Raw genomic sequence first — 20,273 nt, forward strand, 5'->3', positions numbered from 1 at the left:
CGAAAGCCACCAGGTTCCCTGCAAGGCATGGGTTTTCTAGCCTGGAGAAGCGGCTGTAGGGGGTCACACCCTGCAGGTGGCAGGGTGCAGGGCTGCTGTGGTGTGGCCATCTGGGGGACCCTGACAATCTCCAGGGCTGTGGCCAGAGTCCCTTACCACCCAGCTCGGGGCAGCCTTCCTGGAAGGTACATCCCAGAAACCAATCCTGGGGCACCAGCCCCCCCCCAGGCCAGACTGACCCACTGTCACCCAGGGGTCCTCATCACGAGGGGTGAGTGCACCTTGAAAAAGCGCATTCGTGTCACAGAATCCTTTGATATTTAGAAAGCAACACCCCTTCCAAAAACAAAACACCCATTGTTTTTATAGCCCAAGCTACAGAAGGCAATTCTTGACAAAACCATCTTGGTTGGAAAAGGGTGGGTTAAAAACGGCCACAGCCCTCAGAGGGACTGGGGAGGGTTTTCCAGGCTCTGACTGGAGCTGGGGCTGAGGCAAGAGGCTGGGAGTCTACAGTGACCTCCTTGGTGGCAGGCTGTGCTGCCTAGGGAGGGCTCTGTTGGGGGGGCCCCCAAGAAAGATAGAAGTGCCCCACACATGTGCTCACATGCAACACATGCAACATGTGTTCACATACATACTCACACAGGTGTCCAGCACATGAGCACTGCGCACACCCTCCTGTGCAACGTGGGCTCAGTTCACACGCTCTCATATGTAGCACACACATGCAAAATACATGCACACAACTCACTCTGCCACGTGACACCCTCCTCCATGCAAGCTCACATGTTCAAATGCATACAATTCACACACTTGTGTGTGGACACTCATGCTTACACACACACGCATACCCCTCTGACTTGCACACATGGGTGTCTGCGCCCACACAGACCCACCAGTCACACACCCACGTGTCTCCTTAAGATACACACATCCACACAAACAGAAGACACAGAGGGCCAAGACCCACACCCAGCCACACCCATGGCCACCTCCGAAGACACACAGACCCACACACAACTCATGAGTGCACACACAGAGATAGGCAGAGATCCACACTCAATCTCATGCATGGACGGCTCTCACAGCCACCACACACACAGAGAAAGACACATGGAGAGCCACACAGGCCACGCTTACATTGGGCTGGACACACAAAGGGGCACAAGGACACACACAGACACAAAGACACACACACACACATACACACAGTCACAGGCTCCTGCTCTCACATCCCCCAAGTCCTCTCAACCCTCCACGTGTCCTCACACTCACCCTGGGCAGCTCCTGCCTCCTCTCCGGAGCCGTCCAAGGCTCCCAGAAGTGTCCAGACACAGCCCTGCTCTGAGGGCCCTTCAGCAGCACCACCGGCAAATAAAAAGCGAATGTGCAAAAATAAAAGCGAAAGGCTGTGATAAAGCCGTTCCCTTCCCACAGGACTCTGAGCTGACGCAGGTTCTGCTCTGCAATAAACATTTTCATTCTAATTTTAAAAGACATTAGCATTACCTCTTTGGCTCTCGATCGAGCCAGACGGTACCTCGCCTCCTAGCTGCCCATCGGCCTCGCTGGGCATGGAGGGGACAGAGGGTCACTCTGCATGATGGGCACTGACCAGGCTGCCTGGGTCTGATTTTACACCATCCGTGCAGGTCCCAGTTTTGGCGTCCGATAAACTCGATAGGTGATCAGAGACACTGGGAGCCCCAAATCTGGCAGAGACATCCCCCAACTTCCCCTGAGACTCTGTCTCACCCTAGCCAGGATCCCTGCAGGTCCAATCCTGTTCTCCCATGTGAGAGCTACACATGAGGAAGGTGGTTTTCAAATGGCAGGTCTGCCCCCAACAAATAGGGGGCCACCCCCACTTCCCCACAACTTGACCTGCCTGCAAACCCGAGTCTCACCCCATACCTCCCAGCAGTGACCCAACCTGGCTTTCCGGGGTTGGCAAGGAATGAAGGAAGAAGAGAAACCACATAACAGTTGAAGAAAGCCGCGAGCTATTTTTATGAGCTCAGAGGCCTAGACCCCAAAATGCAGCACTGCCTCTGGCCTCCAGCCTCAGCGCTTGCCACGCCCTGATCTACTGGAGGTCCCAGGCACTCTGAACACTGATTTGCACAAAGCCCACCTCCGAGCCTTTGGCCAGGCCATTTCCTCCACCTCTGCTGGGGCCGGACCTAGTCGCCCTTCAGGTCTGAGCTTCCAAATCACTTCCTTCCACACTGCTGAGCATTTGGGATCCTGTGTTGAACGGGGCAACCCAGTTCCTGCCTTCACTGAGCATATGATGTATGTGGCCTCCTCCAGGAGGCTTCCTTGGCCTTCCAGGCTATATTGAGCACCTATCCTCACTCCAGAGGCCTCCTGGCTCCTACTCAGAGACAGCTCTTCTCAGGCTGGTTCTATGTGCTGCACTTCTGGCCATCCCTGTCTGGGGACTCCCCGAGGGAAGAAGGCAGTCTGCGGTGCTCCCCCTTTCCCCTGCACCAGGCGTGAGCCCCACGGGCGGCTGCTAACTGCGTGAATAAATGAATACCCAGCTTGTGCCAGCCGAGGCCAAGTCCCTCCAGCGTGGCTTACTGTCTTCCTCCTCTGAACTCACAAAGAGAAAGGAAAACAGGAGACCAAAGTGAGTCCCTGCTAGAGAGAGGCAGGTGACATCAGCTCCCTGCTCCTGTCCGAGCTGCTGTGGGGCTGGGGGCATAGGTCCCCTCTGGCCATTCCCCACGTTAACATGTCACCATATTGTCAACTGGGCCTCCGCAGTCCCCGAGCATCAAGATATGGGATGGAAAGGAAAAATGCCGGCAAGGCAGCTCACAGCAGCCTCGGTGGCCTCCCTCCAGAGATACAAATCTACTTTGAAAGGTCCCTTGCTGGCCCACACCCGGGAAGTCCTGGTGCCAAGGTTGATGACTGCAGCTCCTCCCTGTCTCTCCCACTCATTTTTTTTTTTTTTTTTTTTTTTGAGATGAAGTCTCGCTCTGTCACCCAGGCTGGAGTGTGGTGGCATGATTTTGGCTCACTGTAACCTCCACCTCCCAGGTTCAAGTGATTTGCCTGCCTCAGCCTCCAGAGCAGCTGGGATTACAGGCATGCGCCACCACGCCCCACTAGCTTTTATATTTTTAGTAGAGACGGGGTTTTGCCATGTTGTCCAGCCTAGTCTCGAACTCCTGACCTCAAGTGATCCACTTGCCAAGGCCTCCCAAGTGTTGGTATTACAGGTGTAAGCCACTGTGCCCAGCCCGACTCTGTTCTTACCCCCACAACCCTCCTCTCCATGGTGGCCTGAGACTTCTTTGCAAAAGGTAAGTGGATCCTGTCACTACTGTCCCCAGCTTATGCCCTTCAATGGCTTCCTGTAGCTTTTAGAATTAAACACCCCAAATCCTTACTCTGAGCCTTGGGGAAAAGTCCAAACTCCATGCAGTGGCCTCAGGGCCTTGTCTGATCCGACACCCACGGACCACTCCAAGCTCACCTCTATCCCAGCAAAATGACTCACATGCCCCGGAGCGCGGGTTCTCTGTGCCAATACCCACGCTGTTCTGGGTGCCCAGTGCTGTCCCCCAGGTACAAAATAGCCATCCCGATCCCCTGCCTGCTCGCTGCAGTCTCTTTGCAGATCCTCCCTGGCTCCTGACTCTGAGTGCCTCGCTTGCCGAGCAGGACTCGCTGCTGTGGGAAAATGTCATCTTGTGCAGTCACGGGTGGTCTGCGCACCTCGGTGACCCCCCCCCGAGAGAAGAAGCCTATTTTAGTTATCTAGGAGCTCCCCAGATCTGGCCCAGGGTAGGCACATGAATATGTATTAATTATTGCTGCTGCGATTAACATCATTTTAGGCTCCCTCTGCTGCTGGTGCCTTGCTCTAAACTCTCATATTAGTTCGTTGCTAATACATAAAGCCAAAAAGACCGACCCTGGCTCCTCTGCTTCCTCCCACTCCCCGCGCTGCTCTCTGGAGACGGAGGGCTTGGGGACAAGCAGGTGAGCAATGTGTCATTTCCCAAAACACTCCCCAAAACTGAACAGGAAGATGGGGTTCATCACCCCAAGACAGACATCTGAGTACCTGAGCCCAGAACAACGTGGATTTTCACTCCAAGGCCACACCTGGTGGTCTTAGGTGACACACACTCATTTGAGGGTCTCATGTCACCTTCCTGGGTGTATCTGGAGCAGAGCTCCCATCAGAAGCATAAGAAGGGAACAGGAAGGATGCCCAGTGCAGAACTTTTGGGGGTGCTGGGCTCTGTCTGAGGCGTTGGCAAGGCTCTGCTTTTAGGATTTAATACTTTTTATCTTGACAACAGGGACTCACCCTCTGAAGCCAAGATCTTAGCTGCCCCCCAACTTCTTCTTCTTCTTTTTTTTTTTTTAAAGACAGAGCCCTGCTTTGTTGCCCAGGCTGGAGTACAGTGATATGATCTTGACTCACTGCAACCTCCACCTCCCGGGTTCAAGCAATTCTCTGCCTCAGACTTCCAAGTAGCTGGGATTACAGGTGCCTGCCACCATGCCCGGCTAATTTTTGTATTTTTAGTAGAGATGGAGTTTCACCATGCTGCCCAGGTTGGTCTCTAACTCCTCACCTCAAGTGATCCACCTACCTCGGCCTCCCAAAGTGCTGGGATTACAGCCCACCATCTTCTTCAAGCCAGATCTCCTGAACAATTCCAGCTCCACTCACAAACCCACCCTGTGGCTGAGCTGGCCTTGCTTTCTGGAGGGAAAGAGGAGGCTGGAGGCACTGCTGAGCTGGGAAGCAGGGATGTGAAGCATCAGAGAAGAGGGACAGGACAATGGGAAGGCTATGGGGCCTCAGGCAAGTGACTTTGCCTCTGTGAGCCTCAGTTTCCTCTTCTGGAAAATGGGTATAAGTGATAAAAGCTCCCGAGATTCCACATGGGGAGTACCCAGCACAGGGCCTGGCCTCCCACTCTGCTCTGTGGTGGCCATGGGGATGATAATTTGGGTAAACCCAATTGGTTTCTGGGATAGCAAGAAAGGATGTGAGGGGTAGGGGGATAGAACAGCCCGAGGCAGACAAAGAACCTCAGTCCAGGCAGGTAAGGAACTTGAGACCTCCATGGTCTGATTCCCCCTCACCCCCACCAGAGGGCTCCATTTTGTACCCTCTGGGCTGTTGCAAGAATTCGGAGCAGGCTCTGGTGATGATCACTGCTCCGAGCACCAGGCAGCTCTTGGTTCTCCCTGCTGATGGGGGGCTCAGTGGCACACTTAATCCTGGAACTATTACTCATCCACGAGTCACTGGTTGAGCCCCTGGCGCTCCCTCTTGTCCCAGCATCACTACTGACCCTGTCAGCCTCTGAGCCCTCGCTCGAGGAGGCTCAGACTTGCACAAGGCGGCTTGGCTTCAGGGACAGCTCACGGCTCCTGCATGGAGCAGACGCATGAGAGCAACCACCATCTGCAGGGACTCACTCCGGGCCCAGCATTTCCTGACCCTACATGGCACCCAGCATGTTCCTCCATTCTGGCTTTGAGACATTGAAAGGGGTGACAATGTCCGAAGCAGACAAAATGGAGGCTGTGAGTTTCCCTTATTTCATGGAGAGAAAAAGTAGTGATGGTAGTAATGGTAATATTGATCAACACAATTTTAATAGGAACAGCTATAACTCACACACTGAGTCCTCCACCCACACCCTCTCATCCACCCCTCACTGCAGACCTCAAGGAGGGGATGCTACGCTTACTTTACAAATGAGGAAACTGAGACTTAAAATGGTGAAGTCATTTCCCTCCTTACCTCATTAGACCAGGAAATAAAGACTCAGAGAAGGCAGGCCACTTGCCTAAGAACACACAGTGGGAACAGACAGGAATTTGATACCAAGAGTATCTAACCTTCATCCTTTTTTTTTTTTTTTTTGAGATAGGGTCTCACTCTGTTGCCCAGGCTGGAGTGCAGTGGTACAATCACAGCTCACTACAGTCTCAACCTCCTGGGCTCAGGTGATCCTCCCATCTCAGCCTCCCGAGTAGCTGGGACTACAGGCGTGCGCCACCTCACCTAGCTAATTATTGTATTTTTTGTAGAGACGGGGTTTTACCATGTTGCCCAGGCTGGCCTTGAACCCCTGAGCTCAAGACTGCCTCTGTCTCCCAAAGTTCTAGGATTACAGGCATGAGCCACTGTGTCCGGCCACCCTCATGCTCTTAACCACAGCCGTTCCCACCCCAGGAAAACACATGGCTAGTCATTCAGCAAACAGTGTAAGAGATGCTGTGGGGTATCTGGTGCTAGGCAGACTGAGGTGAAGTCCCTGGGTGCTTGCAGCTGACCCTCTAAACAGGGGGAGACAGACACTGAAGGCTGCATTACTCCCAAGGTGATGACAGCCAGGTAGCGGGCCAGGGGACAATTCCGTAACCAAGCCAGTCTACCTTCTTCCAGAGATCAAGAGAGCCTCCCTGGTTAAATAAGACAGCCTCCAGGCGGCACAAAACTTCCGGCCCAATGAGCAAGACAGACATGCATTGAACAGTATCACATAAATCACTTCTATTGCTTAAAAGGTGGATGCACCAGCTGCGGTGGCTCAGGCCTGTCATCTCAGCACTTTGGGAGACTGAGATGGAAAGATCACTAGAGCCCAGGAGCAGGAGACCAGCCTGGGCAAACGGTGAGACCTCCATCTCCCCCCAGCCCAAAAAAATTAGCCAGACATGGTGGCACACGCCTGTAGTCCCAGATACTGGGGAGGCTGAGGTGGGAGGATGCCTTGAGCCTAAGGGGTTGAGGCTGCAGTGAGCTGGGATTGCACCACTGCTCTTAGCCTGGGAAACTGAGTAAGACCCTGTCTCGAAGAAAAAAGGTGGATGCTGCCAAAGGCTAGGCGCTGTTGCAACTGGGGCACAGGGGGAAGACACAGGTCTCTGACCCCAGTCCCCAAGCTAAGGTAATAGCAGAAGTTACTTACCTGGCAGGAAAACCAGGCTCCCAGCACGATCTTTGCCTCCCTCTGCCCGCTCCTGGTCCCCGTCCACTTCTCCTGCCCTTCCGCCACAATGAGGTGGCCAGGGCTGCTCACACTGGGCCCAGCCGCAGGCTCTGTTCCCCTCCTTCTTGCGGCTCTCGGAGAGATCGATTCCGCCACGGGAACGGCCAGGATAATTTTTGCTTAGCTTCAAATACCTGGTTCTCATGAATTCCTCTGCCAGAAGGTTATAAAGCTTCCTCTAAAACGTGGGGGAAAGATTAAGCCTGCTTATGGTTAATACACTGTCCTCTGTCCGTCAAACTGCCTGTCTGCTATTGAAAGTTCACTATTAGATACTTATTTAAACAGCCTCGAAAGGCTTCCGAAGAAAGTGCAGTTATGCATTTTTCCCCTCCTTGCTGGCGCGAACGACTATAGATAAACATCAATTGGCTCCTGCGGATCACAGTCACAGTAAATAAATTTTTCAGGAAGCTTGAGATCCGCACAAAGACTCAGCCAAGCTCCCATTTCACACAACATCAATGTTTGGCCTCCAAGAAATAAAAGCTCTAAGGTGTCCGTCGCCAGGGCAAAATTATCAATTGTCAAGTCACTTTTAAAAGAAAAAGAAGATAGAGGCTTTCAGGGAGCCATTTCATCCTGCAGCTTAAAATAAAAGGAAGAGCGACAGGCACTTCACCCACAAACTAACCACTAGGACTTCCCCCTAAAAGCTCAGGTGTTCATCGCCCCCCTCAAATTTCTGGCCCCAGCCCTGCTGCCCCGGGTGAGCTGAAGCAGTCAGTTCAGCTGGGAGCAGCCAGTTCCGGCTGAGTTCAGTGACTTCAGTGACTCAGGCGTTGGGTTATTTTTACTTTCTCAAAGTGGGTTTTTTTTCCCACTACTTTTAGAAGTGGCAGACGAGGCTTGTCTATTATAAAATATTTGTTGCAAATACACGCACTCACTTGCTCACCGCCCCACACACAGTTCTCATCTGTGTAAAAATCTCAAGTCACCATGGTGTGAGGGGCAGGAGATGCAAAAGCTAGGACACCCTCCTTGGCGAGCCGGGGTTTATGTAACACTCAGCACAGTTCTGCTGCAGTGGGGGTCATCTAAGCTGGAAACCTGAAACAGGTGTCATTTCCCAGATGGGGAAACTGAGGTACAGGGGAGCCTGAGGAAGGGAGATGTGGAGGCAGATGTACCTGCATTTGAATCTCAGCTCTACTATGTTCCCACTGCATGGCCTTGGGCAGGAAACTTAAATCTGTTGGAGCCTGGCCAGGTACAGTAGCTCACGCCTGCAGTCCCAGCACTTTGGAAGGCCAAGGCAGGTAGATCTCTTGAGCCCAGGAATTCGAGACCAGCCTGGGCAATATGGCGAAAACTTGTCTCTACAAAAAATACAAAAATTAGCTGAGCTTGTTGGCAGGCACCTGTGGTCCCAGCTACTGGGGAGGCTGAAGTGGGGAGGATCATTTGAGCCTGGGAGGCAGAGGCTATAGTAAGCCATGATGGGGCCACTGCACTCCAGCCTGGGTGACATAGCGAGACCCTTTCTCAAAAAAAAAAAAAAAAAAAAAAAAAATCTGCCAGAGCTTTGGTTCGCTTATCTGGAAAATAAATATGGATTACAGCTGTCCCTTCCTCACAGAGTCACTGCAAAGATTAGCCTCTGCCATTCCTATTTGCCCGCTTTATTATTAAAGGTATTAGACCCTCCTAGCCAATTGCTGGCAGGACCAGGACTGGATGTGAGAAAGGAACACTGTTCTTGGAGGCAGCAGATCCAGCCCTGATTCCAGGCCTGTCACTTTTGCTTACGGCTCCTCTTCCAGTCCCAGATTCTTTGTCCAAATAATGAGACCTTGGACTAGTCAGTGTCTAGCATTAAAACCCATAGTGATGTCTTCCCAACAGCCTCATTGGGAAGGTACTATTATTATGTCCAATTTACAGAGATGAAAATTGAGGCTCTGGGAAAGGCAAGCTGTCAGGAAAGGCCAATAGCCTAGACCTCAGCTCAGCCTGCTCAGAAGCCTCTGCTCCTCCTGCCTGACCACACAGCCCCGTTTGCAGCCAAGACTTCAAGTCTCAGTGTTTCATTCAGAGACACATCTGGGACTAACATCTGGAGCCCTTCTTCCTGCCTGCAGATGGGGGAGCCATTCCCACACCTTCTCTCTTCTTCCCTACAGAACTCCTAACAAAGGTCAGCGTGAAAAGGACACCCTTGCTCTCAACGTTTTCTAAAGATGCTGGTATTCGGTTGAATTGTGGTCCCCTAAAATTCACATCATCTTGAACCTCAGAATGTGACCTTATTTGGAAATAAGATAAGGCCAGAAAGAAACTTAAATCTGTTGGAGCTTGGCCGGGTGCAGTGGCTATGCCTGCGGTCCCAGCGCTTTGGGAGGCCAAGGCGGGTGGATTTAATCAGTTATGTTAAGATGAGAGTGGCCGGGCGCGGTGGCTCAAGCCTGTAATCCCAGCACTTTGGGAGGCCGAGACGGGCGGATCACGAGGTCAGGAGATCGAGACCATCCTGGCTAACACAGTGAAACCCTGTCTCTACTAAAAATACAAAAACTTAGCCGGGCGAGGTGGCAGGCGCCTGTAGTCCCAGCTACTCGGGAGGATGAGGCGGGAGAATGGCGTGAACCCGGGAGGCAGAGCTTGCAGTGAGCTGAGATCCGGCCACTGCACTCCAGCCTGGGTGACAGAGCAAGACTCCGTCTCAAAACAAAACAAAACAAAAAAAAAAAAAAAAAAAAGATGAAAGCATATCGGATTAGGGTGGGCCCTAAATCTAGCGACCCTCGTCCTTATAAGGAGAGACAGGTACAAAGATAAGACAGTCATGTGGCGACAGAGGCACGATCGGAGTGATGTGGCCACAAGCCAGGGAGTGCCAGGCAGGGCTGGCAGCCACCAGAAGCTGGGGGAGGTGAGGAAGGACTCTCTTCTGGAGTCTGGAGAGGGAGCACAGCCCTGCAGACACCTTGATCTTGGACTTCTGGCTCCAGAACCATGAGAGGACACATTTCTACTGTTTTAAGTCCCTTTAGTTGGTGGTAATTTGTTCCAAGGGTCCTCAGAAAGGAATACAGTGTTCTTCTATAAAAAGTGCATAGAACCCCAGGTGACAATTATCCGGGCTTTGGGAAGGTTCCAGGCTGAGTGGGGTGAAAAACTGAGGTGGGTCCCATCAGTTGGGCAACCGGGATAAGGTAGCCCAATACTGCACCCCTGCATGGCCTGATCTCTGTTCTTAGGGGTCTGCACAGGGAAGGGTGAAGGCTGCCTGGTTGTACTTGACCTCAGCCAATGATGACCCCAGCTGTGTCTTCTCCAGGCCTTTGTGAAAAGGGCACGGCTGAGTCAGGAAAACCACCCTGGCAGCTTTGGGGCTGCGGATCTCACTTCCCTCCGCAAACAGGAACAACGAGGCCAACCTCCTGGGGCCAAGTCCAAGACAGTCTTTTATCCAGTCCACGGCGCCTGCTCGCCTGGCCCTGGCTGGAGTGGGAACACTGACTCCTTCAGCCACCTTTTGGGTGAGTCCAATGAGTGACCCCTTACATGGATATGCACACAGATGTGCAAACTGAGGCCGAGAGTGACTGAAGTTCCTGGCTCAAGGTCCCATGTAGTGAGGACGCGGCGCAGCCGGGCACAGACTCACTCTGTCAGATTTCACTCCCCCGTGGCCTTAACCCCGAAGATCAAGGAGAAACACACAGGGAGCCTCGGCACACAGTAGGTGCTCCATCAATGCTGGCTTGTGCTTGCTTAGAACCTGCTGTTTGGTGATGGCATTGTTTCTCAGTGCCTCTCCTGAGATGAGGAGACCTCAAACCGGTTTTTACAATTAAAAAAAAAGAAAGAGAGAGAGAGAGAAGTAGCATCTCTGTTCAGCTGATGGGTTGGTGGCACATTTGAAAAACCACTGGACAAAATAATGGAGCTTGTATCTCTAACACCAGGGGCCTCCGGGTGAGGTTTGGGATGTTTTCGCAGTTCACTGCAAGGCGTGGGCTCACGGAGGATATCATTTGACCCTCACCCAGAAAAAGGATGCCGAGAGATGGGGAGGTGCAAATCACCTGTTTTACAGAGATCAAAGAATAGAGTAGTAAACTGATCACAGGCCAGGCACGGTGGCTCACACCTGTGATCTCAACACTTTGGGAAGCTGAGGAGGGTGAATCACTTGAGGCCAGGAGTTTGAGACCAGCCTGGCCAACATGGTGAAGCCCCGTCTCTACTAAAAATACAAAAAATTAGCCAGGCATGGTGGCGCATGCCTGTAATCCCACCTACTCAGGAGGCTGAGGCAGGAGAATCGCTTGAACCCAGGAGGCGGAGATTGCAGTGAGCCGAGATCATGCCACCGCACTCCAGAGCTAGAGATTCCACTTCAAAAACAAAGAAGAGGTAAAGGGATTGCCCCTTTCGGGCCAGCCCAGAACCCAAAACAGAAACCTTGCTCACCTGAGATGCTCCCTCATCTGGCCCCACAGAGAGCTCCGTCAGCTTGGCACTGACAAATGTCCCTAACTGGTCACTCCTATCCAAGCCCATTCCCACAACTCTGCTCCAGGACCAGGGATCGCTCACCAAGATGCTGCAGCTGCCTCCTCCCTGGCCTCCCTGCCTCTGCTTGGAGCTCACCTCTGCTCCCCTCCACTCCACATGATGGCCAGAGGCACCTTCCTCACATGAAGCCCACCTGCATCACTCCTCTGCCCCAAACCCTCCATGGCTCCCATCACCCTCAAAATGTAGTCCAAACTCCTTATCTGCCCATGAACCCCCTGAAAGGCCTCCAGCCTGCTTTGTGCTGTTTTAACCGAAGAGGAGACACAGGGCCACAGTGACTAGGTTCTGTTTTTTGCCTGTTTAATGCTCAAGCATGAATGCTCTGGTTACAGTTCCCCAAAAGCACCCGCACTCTCTGACCTCTGAGCCTTTGTACCTGCTGTTCCCTCTCTCTGGAATGCCTTTCCCTCTACTTCCTCCCATTAACCTAGGAATGCCCAGTCATCTTTCAGCTCTCAGCTTCGATGCTGCCTCCTGCAGAGGGCTTTCCAGGCCTATTGCAGCACATGCTGCCCTGCTCAGGAAACCAACCTCCAAGCAGAACTTGGGTCCAGGAGAGCACTGCAGGGCCTGGAGGGGTAACATCAGGGAGGGTAATTCAGGGGGAGGCTTTGCTCCTCTCAGCTCAGAGCCCTGGGCCTCAGGGCAGACAGACCGGGATTCCAAATTACAGGCCTCAGATGCTGCCAGCATTTTTTGTCCCCTACAGTGTGTTATCGAATATGTTTTCTTATTTAATCCCCATTACTCCCCCCATTTCTCAGATGGGGAAACTGAGGCTTGAAGAGAAATCAGTTGCCTAAGGCCACAGTTTGGTGATCTACAGAGCAAAGACTTGATGCCAGCACTGCTGGCCTTGGCCTCCAGGGCTGGTACCCTTGATCACTGTCACTGGGCAGAAGATGCTCTGAGAACAGCAACTGCACAGGACAAAGCAAAGTGACTGATCATTACCACAGGATGCAGGAGCTGGGGAAGACTGCATCTCCACTTGGAATATCCTGCAGGTCGCTTTGCCCCGTGCCTCAGTCTCCCCACCTGTAAAATGTCATAACACCACCCAACACTGCACACCACCGCCCCTGGATAAGGCAAAGGAAGTGGAGTGGGAAGGAGGTCATAACTCCTGAGGTCAGCAGGTCACTCAGGAGCAGGCAGGTGGGAAACCCAAGGTGACTCTCCACCGCCTCTCCCCACTGCAGAGCTGTCAGCCTCATCAGAGGGGTGTACCCCGGCACCCAGCTGCCCGGTCGGACCTCTCATGTCCATGCATGACAGGTGAGCTTCATGGCTCAGCTCATTGCTCAAACCACAGGCACTCAGAGTTGCACGTCTAGAGGAAAGTACTAAGGGCTCAGGGCCTGACACTCCCAGGTGTGCGTCCCATCTCTACCATTTGCCAGCTGTGTGTCTTCAGACAAGTCCCTTAAATTCTCTGAGCCTTTTCCTTCTCTGAAAAATGGTGACATCTCCATCTACCCCACAGGGCTGCTACGAAGACTCGAGTTAAAGCGTCACATCATAGGGATTCAGCCCGCTGCATTTTGAATAATTAATGAAGTGCTTTCAGTCCTTTACTTTTTTTTTTAATTGAACTTTTCATTTTGAGATAATTGTCGATTCACAGGCAGAAAGAATACAGAGAGGCCGGGCGTGGTGACTCCCACGCCTGGAATCCCAGTGCTTTGGGAGGCCGAGAAGGGAGGATTGCTTGAGGTCAGGAGTTTGAGAAAGAATACAGGGCGATCTCTTGCCCCTTTCATCCAATTTCCCCCAAGGGTCACAATTTACAACACAGAGCAGGACCAGGATACTGACACTGATACAGTCAAGCTACAGAGCATTTCATCACCCCCAGGCCTTCATGCTGCCCTTTGATAAGCATGCCTATTTTCCTCCCTGGCCCCGTTCCCACTCCATTCCCTGTTCCCCAAACTTGTCTTTTCAGGAATGCTACGTAAGTGGAATCCTTCAGTATGTAATCCCTTTTGAAATGGCCTTTTTTCCCTCCGCACGATTCCCTCAAGCTTTATCCAGGTCATTAGCGTATTAATAGCTCGTTCCTTTTCATTGCTGAGTAGTGCTCCATGGTGTGGGGGTGCCACAGTTGAACCACTGGCCTGGTGAAGGACATCTGGGGTGTTCCCACTTTGTGGCTACTCATGAATAAAGCTGCTGAGAACATTTGTGTGCAGGTTTTGGGGTAAACTTCAGTTTTCAGTGCCCTAGGATATAGTCCTTCATTTTTAAACCCCTAAGGGCATATAATTTCATTCATTCAACAGATATCCATCACAACCTACTATGTGCAGGGGCTGTTTTAGGCACTGAGGAGATAGCACACAAAGGCAGACAAAGCTTCTGTCCTCTTGGATGATACAAAACAAAATGACTGAACAAACAACTTATGGCTAAGTTGACTCTATAGCCACACACAGAAATGAAAAGCATTCTCTGATTAATTATCAGATTAGTAGCTGCTCCAGTGAGCCAGGTTAAGTGCAAAGCACTAGGGTGTGTTTTCTCAAGGAACAGTATTACCTGCTAGTTAAACATGCATGGCATCAAGATGAAGCCACCAGTAGCAGGCTAGAAAAGTGGCTTCTTCTTCATAGCATTTTCTTTCTTTCCCTCTTTTTTTTTTTTTTTTTTTTGAGACAGAGTCCCACTCTGTTGCCCAGACTGGAGTGCAATGGTGTGATCTTGGCTTACTGCAACCTCCGGCTCCCAGGTTCAGCAATTTTCCTGTCTCAGCCTCCCAAGTAGCTGGGATTACAGGTGCCCGCCACCATGCCCGGCTAATTTTTTTTTTTTTTTTTTTTTTTTTGTATTTTTGGTAGAGACAGGGTTTCACCATGTTGGCCAGGCTGGTCACGAACTCCTGACCTCAAGTGATCCGCCTGCCTCGGCCTCCCAGAATGCTGGGCTTGCAGGTGTGAGCCACTGTGCCCAGCCCATAGCATTTTCTTTAGTAAGTCCCTTGTTACGGTAGAATAACTTACGATGTCCATTCCCATTTCATAGGCTGTAAAAAGTATATCACTTGACAGTTTGAATAGCAATGGGTAACATTTCTTGAGTGCCATGTTTGGCACCATTCTCAGATTTTTACACATGTCATCATTTTTTTTTAGTGATGGGGGTTTCGCCGCTATGTTGCTCAGGCTAGCTTTGAACTCCTAGGCTCAAGTGATCCTCTTGCCTCAGCCTCCCAAGTAGCTGGGACACCAGGAATGCACCACTGCACCCAGCTGTGCCTCATCACTTTTAATCCTCATAAACCAAAAATCATTCCCTGAGATAACTGCTCCATCAGCCCCATTTTAAAGAAGAGGAAACTGAGGTTCCAGGATGCTAAACAAGTGGTCAAAGGGTATATGGCTGGGAATGGCAGAGCCAGGATTTAAACCTTTGGAGATAGAGTCAATTTGATGTCCTAAAAGAGGAGCCTTCTTCCTCTCCCTGTCTGCACCCAGTTCTACACCCAGGTCTGTGATGTTAAATGTCTTTCTCTCACAGGCACTGCACACCTCAGTAAAGACCCTGGATAGCAATTGTTTCTAAGATAAATTAGACAGTTCCTCATTAACTATGAAAGGCCTAAATGCTGATCACCTCAATCAATATGTTCTAAGCTCTCATCATTAGAAAAAGAAATAATCAGGTCAGCCAAACCTGATTCTTTTGATGAAAATGTTTCCTTCTTTGATGCACCCCAGGCTACACAGTTCCAGTTGCCTGTGAACTAAGTACTTTCTCCATCAGTGACACAATCTTCATCTTAAGTTCTGAACTCACATCCATTGCTCTGTGATACTACCATGATATAATAGAAATATTTATCCGCTGAAGTGGCCAATGTCTTTAGCAGGAGCAGACAGCATGCTCTTTCTTGCTGACAGGTTGGTAGCTGGTGGGGGTAATTACATACTGCCACTGTGTTGCTTCAGAGTTAACTAGAAGGAACCAGGAAGTATGCTCCTGGATCAGGCCTGGCACAAGGTAGGAGCCTCTAGCTTCTCCATCAGCTACATCTGCTCCGGATCCCTGATCTCACACCATTCAGGGCATTTCCCAAACCAATAATAAGTACAGAAAAGTCTCTCCACCAGCATTCACTGATGTAACAACATGTCAAGTATCTGCCCTGTGTAAGCCCTTGCTAGAAGGTGGGGAGATGGCAGGGGATGAGGTCTTTCTGAACTTACACTCCAATGAGGGAGACAGATTCCAAACTCAAAGAAACAACCCAATACCCAATTACAACTGGAAACAAATGCTGGGAAGGGAACCAAGTAGTGCTGATATAAGAATAAAGGGGAAAGATGTGCTGTGGCAAAAATGGTCCCGGAACACTTCTCTAGAGGAGATGGGAACCGAAGGAATCAGCCAGGGGAAGAGCATTCTGGGCAGAGGGACAGCATGTGCAAAGTTCTGGAGGTACAAGTAAACTGATTAGAGGATTTCAGAGGCCAAAAGTATTTACAGAATTCCTTTGACCTTATCTCCTTCCACTCTCCCCTTCACTCACTCATCCCATCCCCACTGGTTTCCAGGATGTTCCTCAACCCTTCTGAACACATTCCCACATCAGGGAATGCCTGAAACACCCTTCCCAACCCTCCCCCAGATCTCCACATGACCTGCTCAGATGCATGCTTGTAAATGGTTACAACGGGCTCTCTGAGGAGTAAGCCCTGATTTGTGGCATCTGCCAATTTCCATGGGGTAAATACTTCCACCTTGGCTGATTTCAAGCTGCCCATGGAATGTCACTGAATGAGGGGCTGGGAGAGACACACACAGTCAGCTCTCAGGAGCCAGTACGAGCCAACTCCAGCACACCACAGCACCTCCATCCCCATCCTCTATCCTACTTTCCTTTCCTTCACCATTTTTATCATCGTGATGTTCATTTATTTTTTTTCTTTGCCACCTGTCTCCCCAGACTAGAAGGTCAGCTCCACAGCGGCAGTGAATGTTGCCTGCTCTGTCACAGTGCATGGAACAATGCCTGGCACATAGTAGATGCTCAATAAATACCAAGATAATAAAAGAATGATGAGAAGGTCCATGTGGCTCCATTGTGGTGAGAAGAGGAAGAATGGGAGAAGAGGGGCTGAGGTTACTCCAATCCCCTGCACCCCGCAGCAGCCTCTCCAGAAGGTGGGCACCTCGGAGCCCAAGTGACAGCAGGTACAGTGGCCTGTCTGCCAGCCCACCCGCCAGGTGGCCTCTCATTATACAGCGCTGTCACTGCCGCAAAGCTTTCACAGCCACTCTCATACCATTTTGCTTTTAAAATAGAAGTTTCCTGTGAACCTGCAAATAATTCATCGCTGTGAGTCCTTAAAACGTTCACAGGTATTTAAAATGCTATATAATCAAGTTCGCAGAAATATAAAGTGTAAGCGTTAAAATACTTAATGTTCTAATTAAAACAGGCCACTTATGCCCCAGCCCTGATTCCTGTTTACTATTTCCGTAATAGCCAGTGGCTTGTTCTAGGGGGGGAAAAAAAAAAAAAAAAAGATTCTTTTTAAATTGGCCTTGAAAAAACAAAGAAGAACAAAAGAGGACAAAGTTAAAGTTTGCTTTCTCCAGCGGTGCACTGAGGAACTGAAAATCACACTTTCTAAATATTCATAGGTTGCCAACTGCTAAAGCAGGGGACAGGGGATATCTGGGGTCCCTCCACCTCCTCCCCTGGAAACAGATGGTACTTGGGCAGGAATGGGAGGAAAGGGCAGGCGCTGAAATCCTTTATGTCTCAGAGCTCAGAGAATGCCCACCAGCCCAGGCCCCACTAACCACTCCACTCCTGCTGATTCAGTCTTCACCGCTGTAGGCCAGGAGAAAAATCGTATCTATTTGTAAGGTGTAAGACAAGTCAGGGCTCTATCCGCCTCTGGTCTCTGACAAGCACAGCCGTGATGCCTCTGCATATGCTGTTCCCTCACACTTCCCCATGCACACTTCTATTCATCCTTCCGTCCTCGGCTCCAGTGTTCACCTCCTCAGGGAAGCCCTTCCCGACTACTCCCACCCTGGAACTCGATAAGATGGCCCTGCTGTCTACTCTCACTGCCCTATCTGCTAAGGGCTGGTTTGTTGTTCTTCCCCCATCAAAGTGACCTTGAACAATCATATTCTCTGGGTCAAAAGCAGGCTGCCCTGTGGATGGCAGCCCCTGACCAGTTGCCTGGCCTTTCTCCCAATCTCCCTGCCAGTCCCAAGGTTCATGACTACAAACTCCCATGCTTCCCTCTCAGAGCTCTCAGCGCCACCTGTCATCTTCTATTACCTGTGAGTTTGCTTGGTGGGCGTCCCCTCCACTGGGCTGTATTCTCCATGGAATTCGAGACATAGCAAGTTCTCACTAAACAACACAGAAAGCAGCCTCTTAACTCCCTCCTAAACCTCAGTCCTCTTTTGCCTAAGTGACTTATATCTGGCTCATTCATTCATTCATTCATTCGGCAACACCCACCCCATCACCACAGACCCATTTTATGTTGAGCCCTGGATGGTATCCCAAGATGCATTGACTCTGGGGTCCTCCTGCTCCACTCACCCCAAAGGACTCCTCTTCCCTTCCCATCTGTCCCTGGTCCCATCAACCCATCAGGCCCTGGACCTTGGACCCCGGTCCCAGGCTCCAACATCTGTCTCCTTCATGGTCTTCTTGGCCTGCTAATCCCTGGCCTTCTAATCCTTTTTCTGGAAGGCCTCTCACACCCACACTATCTTTCCCCTGTCCTGCCCCAGTTCTTGGTGACCTCGATGGTCACCCGCTTGGTGGTTGCTCTCTGGCTGGTCACCCTGCTCATCTCTCTCCTAAGCTGGTACCATGGTTTTTGGCTGAGGGTGATCATGACCCCCAGTGGACATTCAGCAATATCTGGAGACATTTTTGGTTGGTACAACGTAGCAGGGGAGGCAACTGCCACTTAGAAGGCAGTGGCTAGAAAGGCTGCTAAGCATCCTACAAGGCACAGGGCAGCCCCTACCACGAAACAGCCCCCAATGTCAACAGTGTGGAGTCGAGAAACTTTGTGATAGAAGACTTTCTAACACAGCTCGGAACACATCCCCCTCCTGCTCAAATGTCCTCCATGGCTCCCCATGGCCCACCAAGGTACCCAGCAACCCCTCTTCTGACACCCAGGCTCCTGCAATCTGCCAGCCTAACTTCCACATTGCCCACCCTTCCCAGACGAGCCAAACCGGCCTGCTCAGGGCCCCCAGGGTGTGGCCATGCCTTCCCCTCTCCGAGCTTTTGCTCATGCTCTGCTCTAGGGCACCTGCCTCCTCCACCTCCCGATGAGTCTTCCAGGTTTCAGGGCTGGTTTCAAAGCTGTGTCCTCTCTCCCAGCTCCCTGGTTGGTCTAACCACTCTCTTTCCTCTGTCCCTACACCCTGGGCTTTAATATCCCGGGGCAACCTGCCACTCCAGTCTGACCTGTTTGTTGATTTTCTCAGACATTTTCGGACACTTGCCCAGCATGGCCCTTGGCACACAGTAGGCATTCAAGAGGTGTGAAATTAATTCAAATCCCTCTTCCCACTAAAGTTGCAAATTCAGAAAACTCCTGGAATCAAACCAATGCAGGCCGCCAGCCTTTTATTTGGACTGACTCTAATTCCTTTACAAATATCATATTCCTTCCAATATATTGTGATTTTCCACTTTCTCCCTTCTCTCGCACTCTCTCCCGCTCATCTCTGCTGGATGAAGCAGCTGGAATTGCTCTGTCCACAACATGAGCAGATACAACACAGAGATGCCTCAAAACACCTGCTGTCCCCAAACAGACATCCCCAGCCTTCCCAGGGACATTCCTGTCCTTTTGTAGAAGGTTGATTTAAAACAGCAAAATAATACATTCTGCGTGCTGAAAACCTAAAATCCTCCTTAAGAAAGCCAAACACGAAAATTGCCTATAATCTCCACCACCCCAAGGAAGAGCAAAACAGGCGTCTGCGTCATTCCTCTCAGGGGTAAGGGAGCCGGGGCATTTACACGCCAACTTCTGAGATGGGAGGGCTGCACCCCGGGGGTTATGGCCTCAATACTTCTGGCCTGCCCTCTCTCAGGCAAAGTGGTATTACAGTTTTGGAAAAAAACAGAGATGCAGTCACCAGCAGTCAGAAGCTCGTGGAAGACACTAAAAGGTTCAAGGGGAACAGAACAGCACCTGCTCATCTTCTGCCCTATCTCAGGCTACACAGTGGACAGAGGCTGGTCACCGCCGCAGCACCAATTCCCACTGCATCCAGAAATCACCCCTTATTCTCATTTGGGGGTCCCCTCCTCACCCCCTCCTAACCCCTCCCAATTGTCATGAACATCTGTCATGCTTTATGGCCACTCAGAATCAGAATCTCCTTCCTATGGGTGGAGAAGCCCCTCCTTACATGAGTCTTGGTGGGGGCTGAGTCGGTTTCTGTTGTTTGCAATTAAGAGTCCTGGGTGAGGGCCGGGCGCGGTGACTCACGTCTGTAATCCCAGCACTCTGGGAGACCGAGGCGGGTGGATCACGAGGTCCAGAGATCGAGACCATCCCAGCTAACACAGTGAATCCCTGTCTCTACTAAAAATACAAAAATTAGCTGGCGTGGTGGCGGGCGCCTGTGGTCCCAGCTACTCAGGAGGCTGAGGCAGGAGAATGGTGTGAACCCGGGAGGCAGAGCTTG

At 51.1% G+C, this 20,273-nt stretch overlaps 1 protein-coding gene across 12 annotated transcripts in view; it reads right to left on the minus strand.

The window, feature by feature from the left end:
• Window positions 1–20,273, minus strand: part of LOC105493409 (cut like homeobox 2) — a 318,739-nt gene that overhangs the window by 250,747 nt on the left and 47,719 nt on the right. For 2 of the 12 annotated variants that reach the window (XM_071071089.1, XM_071071092.1), the window contains exon 1: window positions 1,279–1,428. The exons of 3 other annotated variants lie outside the window; for them this stretch is intronic. Coding sequence is in view for 1 of the 9 variants with exons in the window: in XM_071071087.1 (XP_070927188.1) it covers window positions 1,279–1,479 (201 nt within the window). In the remaining 8 variants the exon portion in view is untranslated. Of the gene's footprint in view, window positions 1–1,278; window positions 1,484–1,512; window positions 1,900–20,273 lie in introns of those variants that run through there. 7 more of the 12 variants (XM_071071086.1, XM_071071085.1, XM_071071094.1 and 4 more) reach the window with 6 other exon arrangements.

This window comes from Macaca nemestrina, chromosome 10 (genome assembly GCF_043159975.1).
Source record: "Macaca nemestrina isolate mMacNem1 chromosome 10, mMacNem.hap1, whole genome shotgun sequence".
In the NCBI taxonomy this organism is placed as follows: domain Eukaryota; kingdom Metazoa; phylum Chordata; class Mammalia; order Primates; family Cercopithecidae; genus Macaca; species Macaca nemestrina.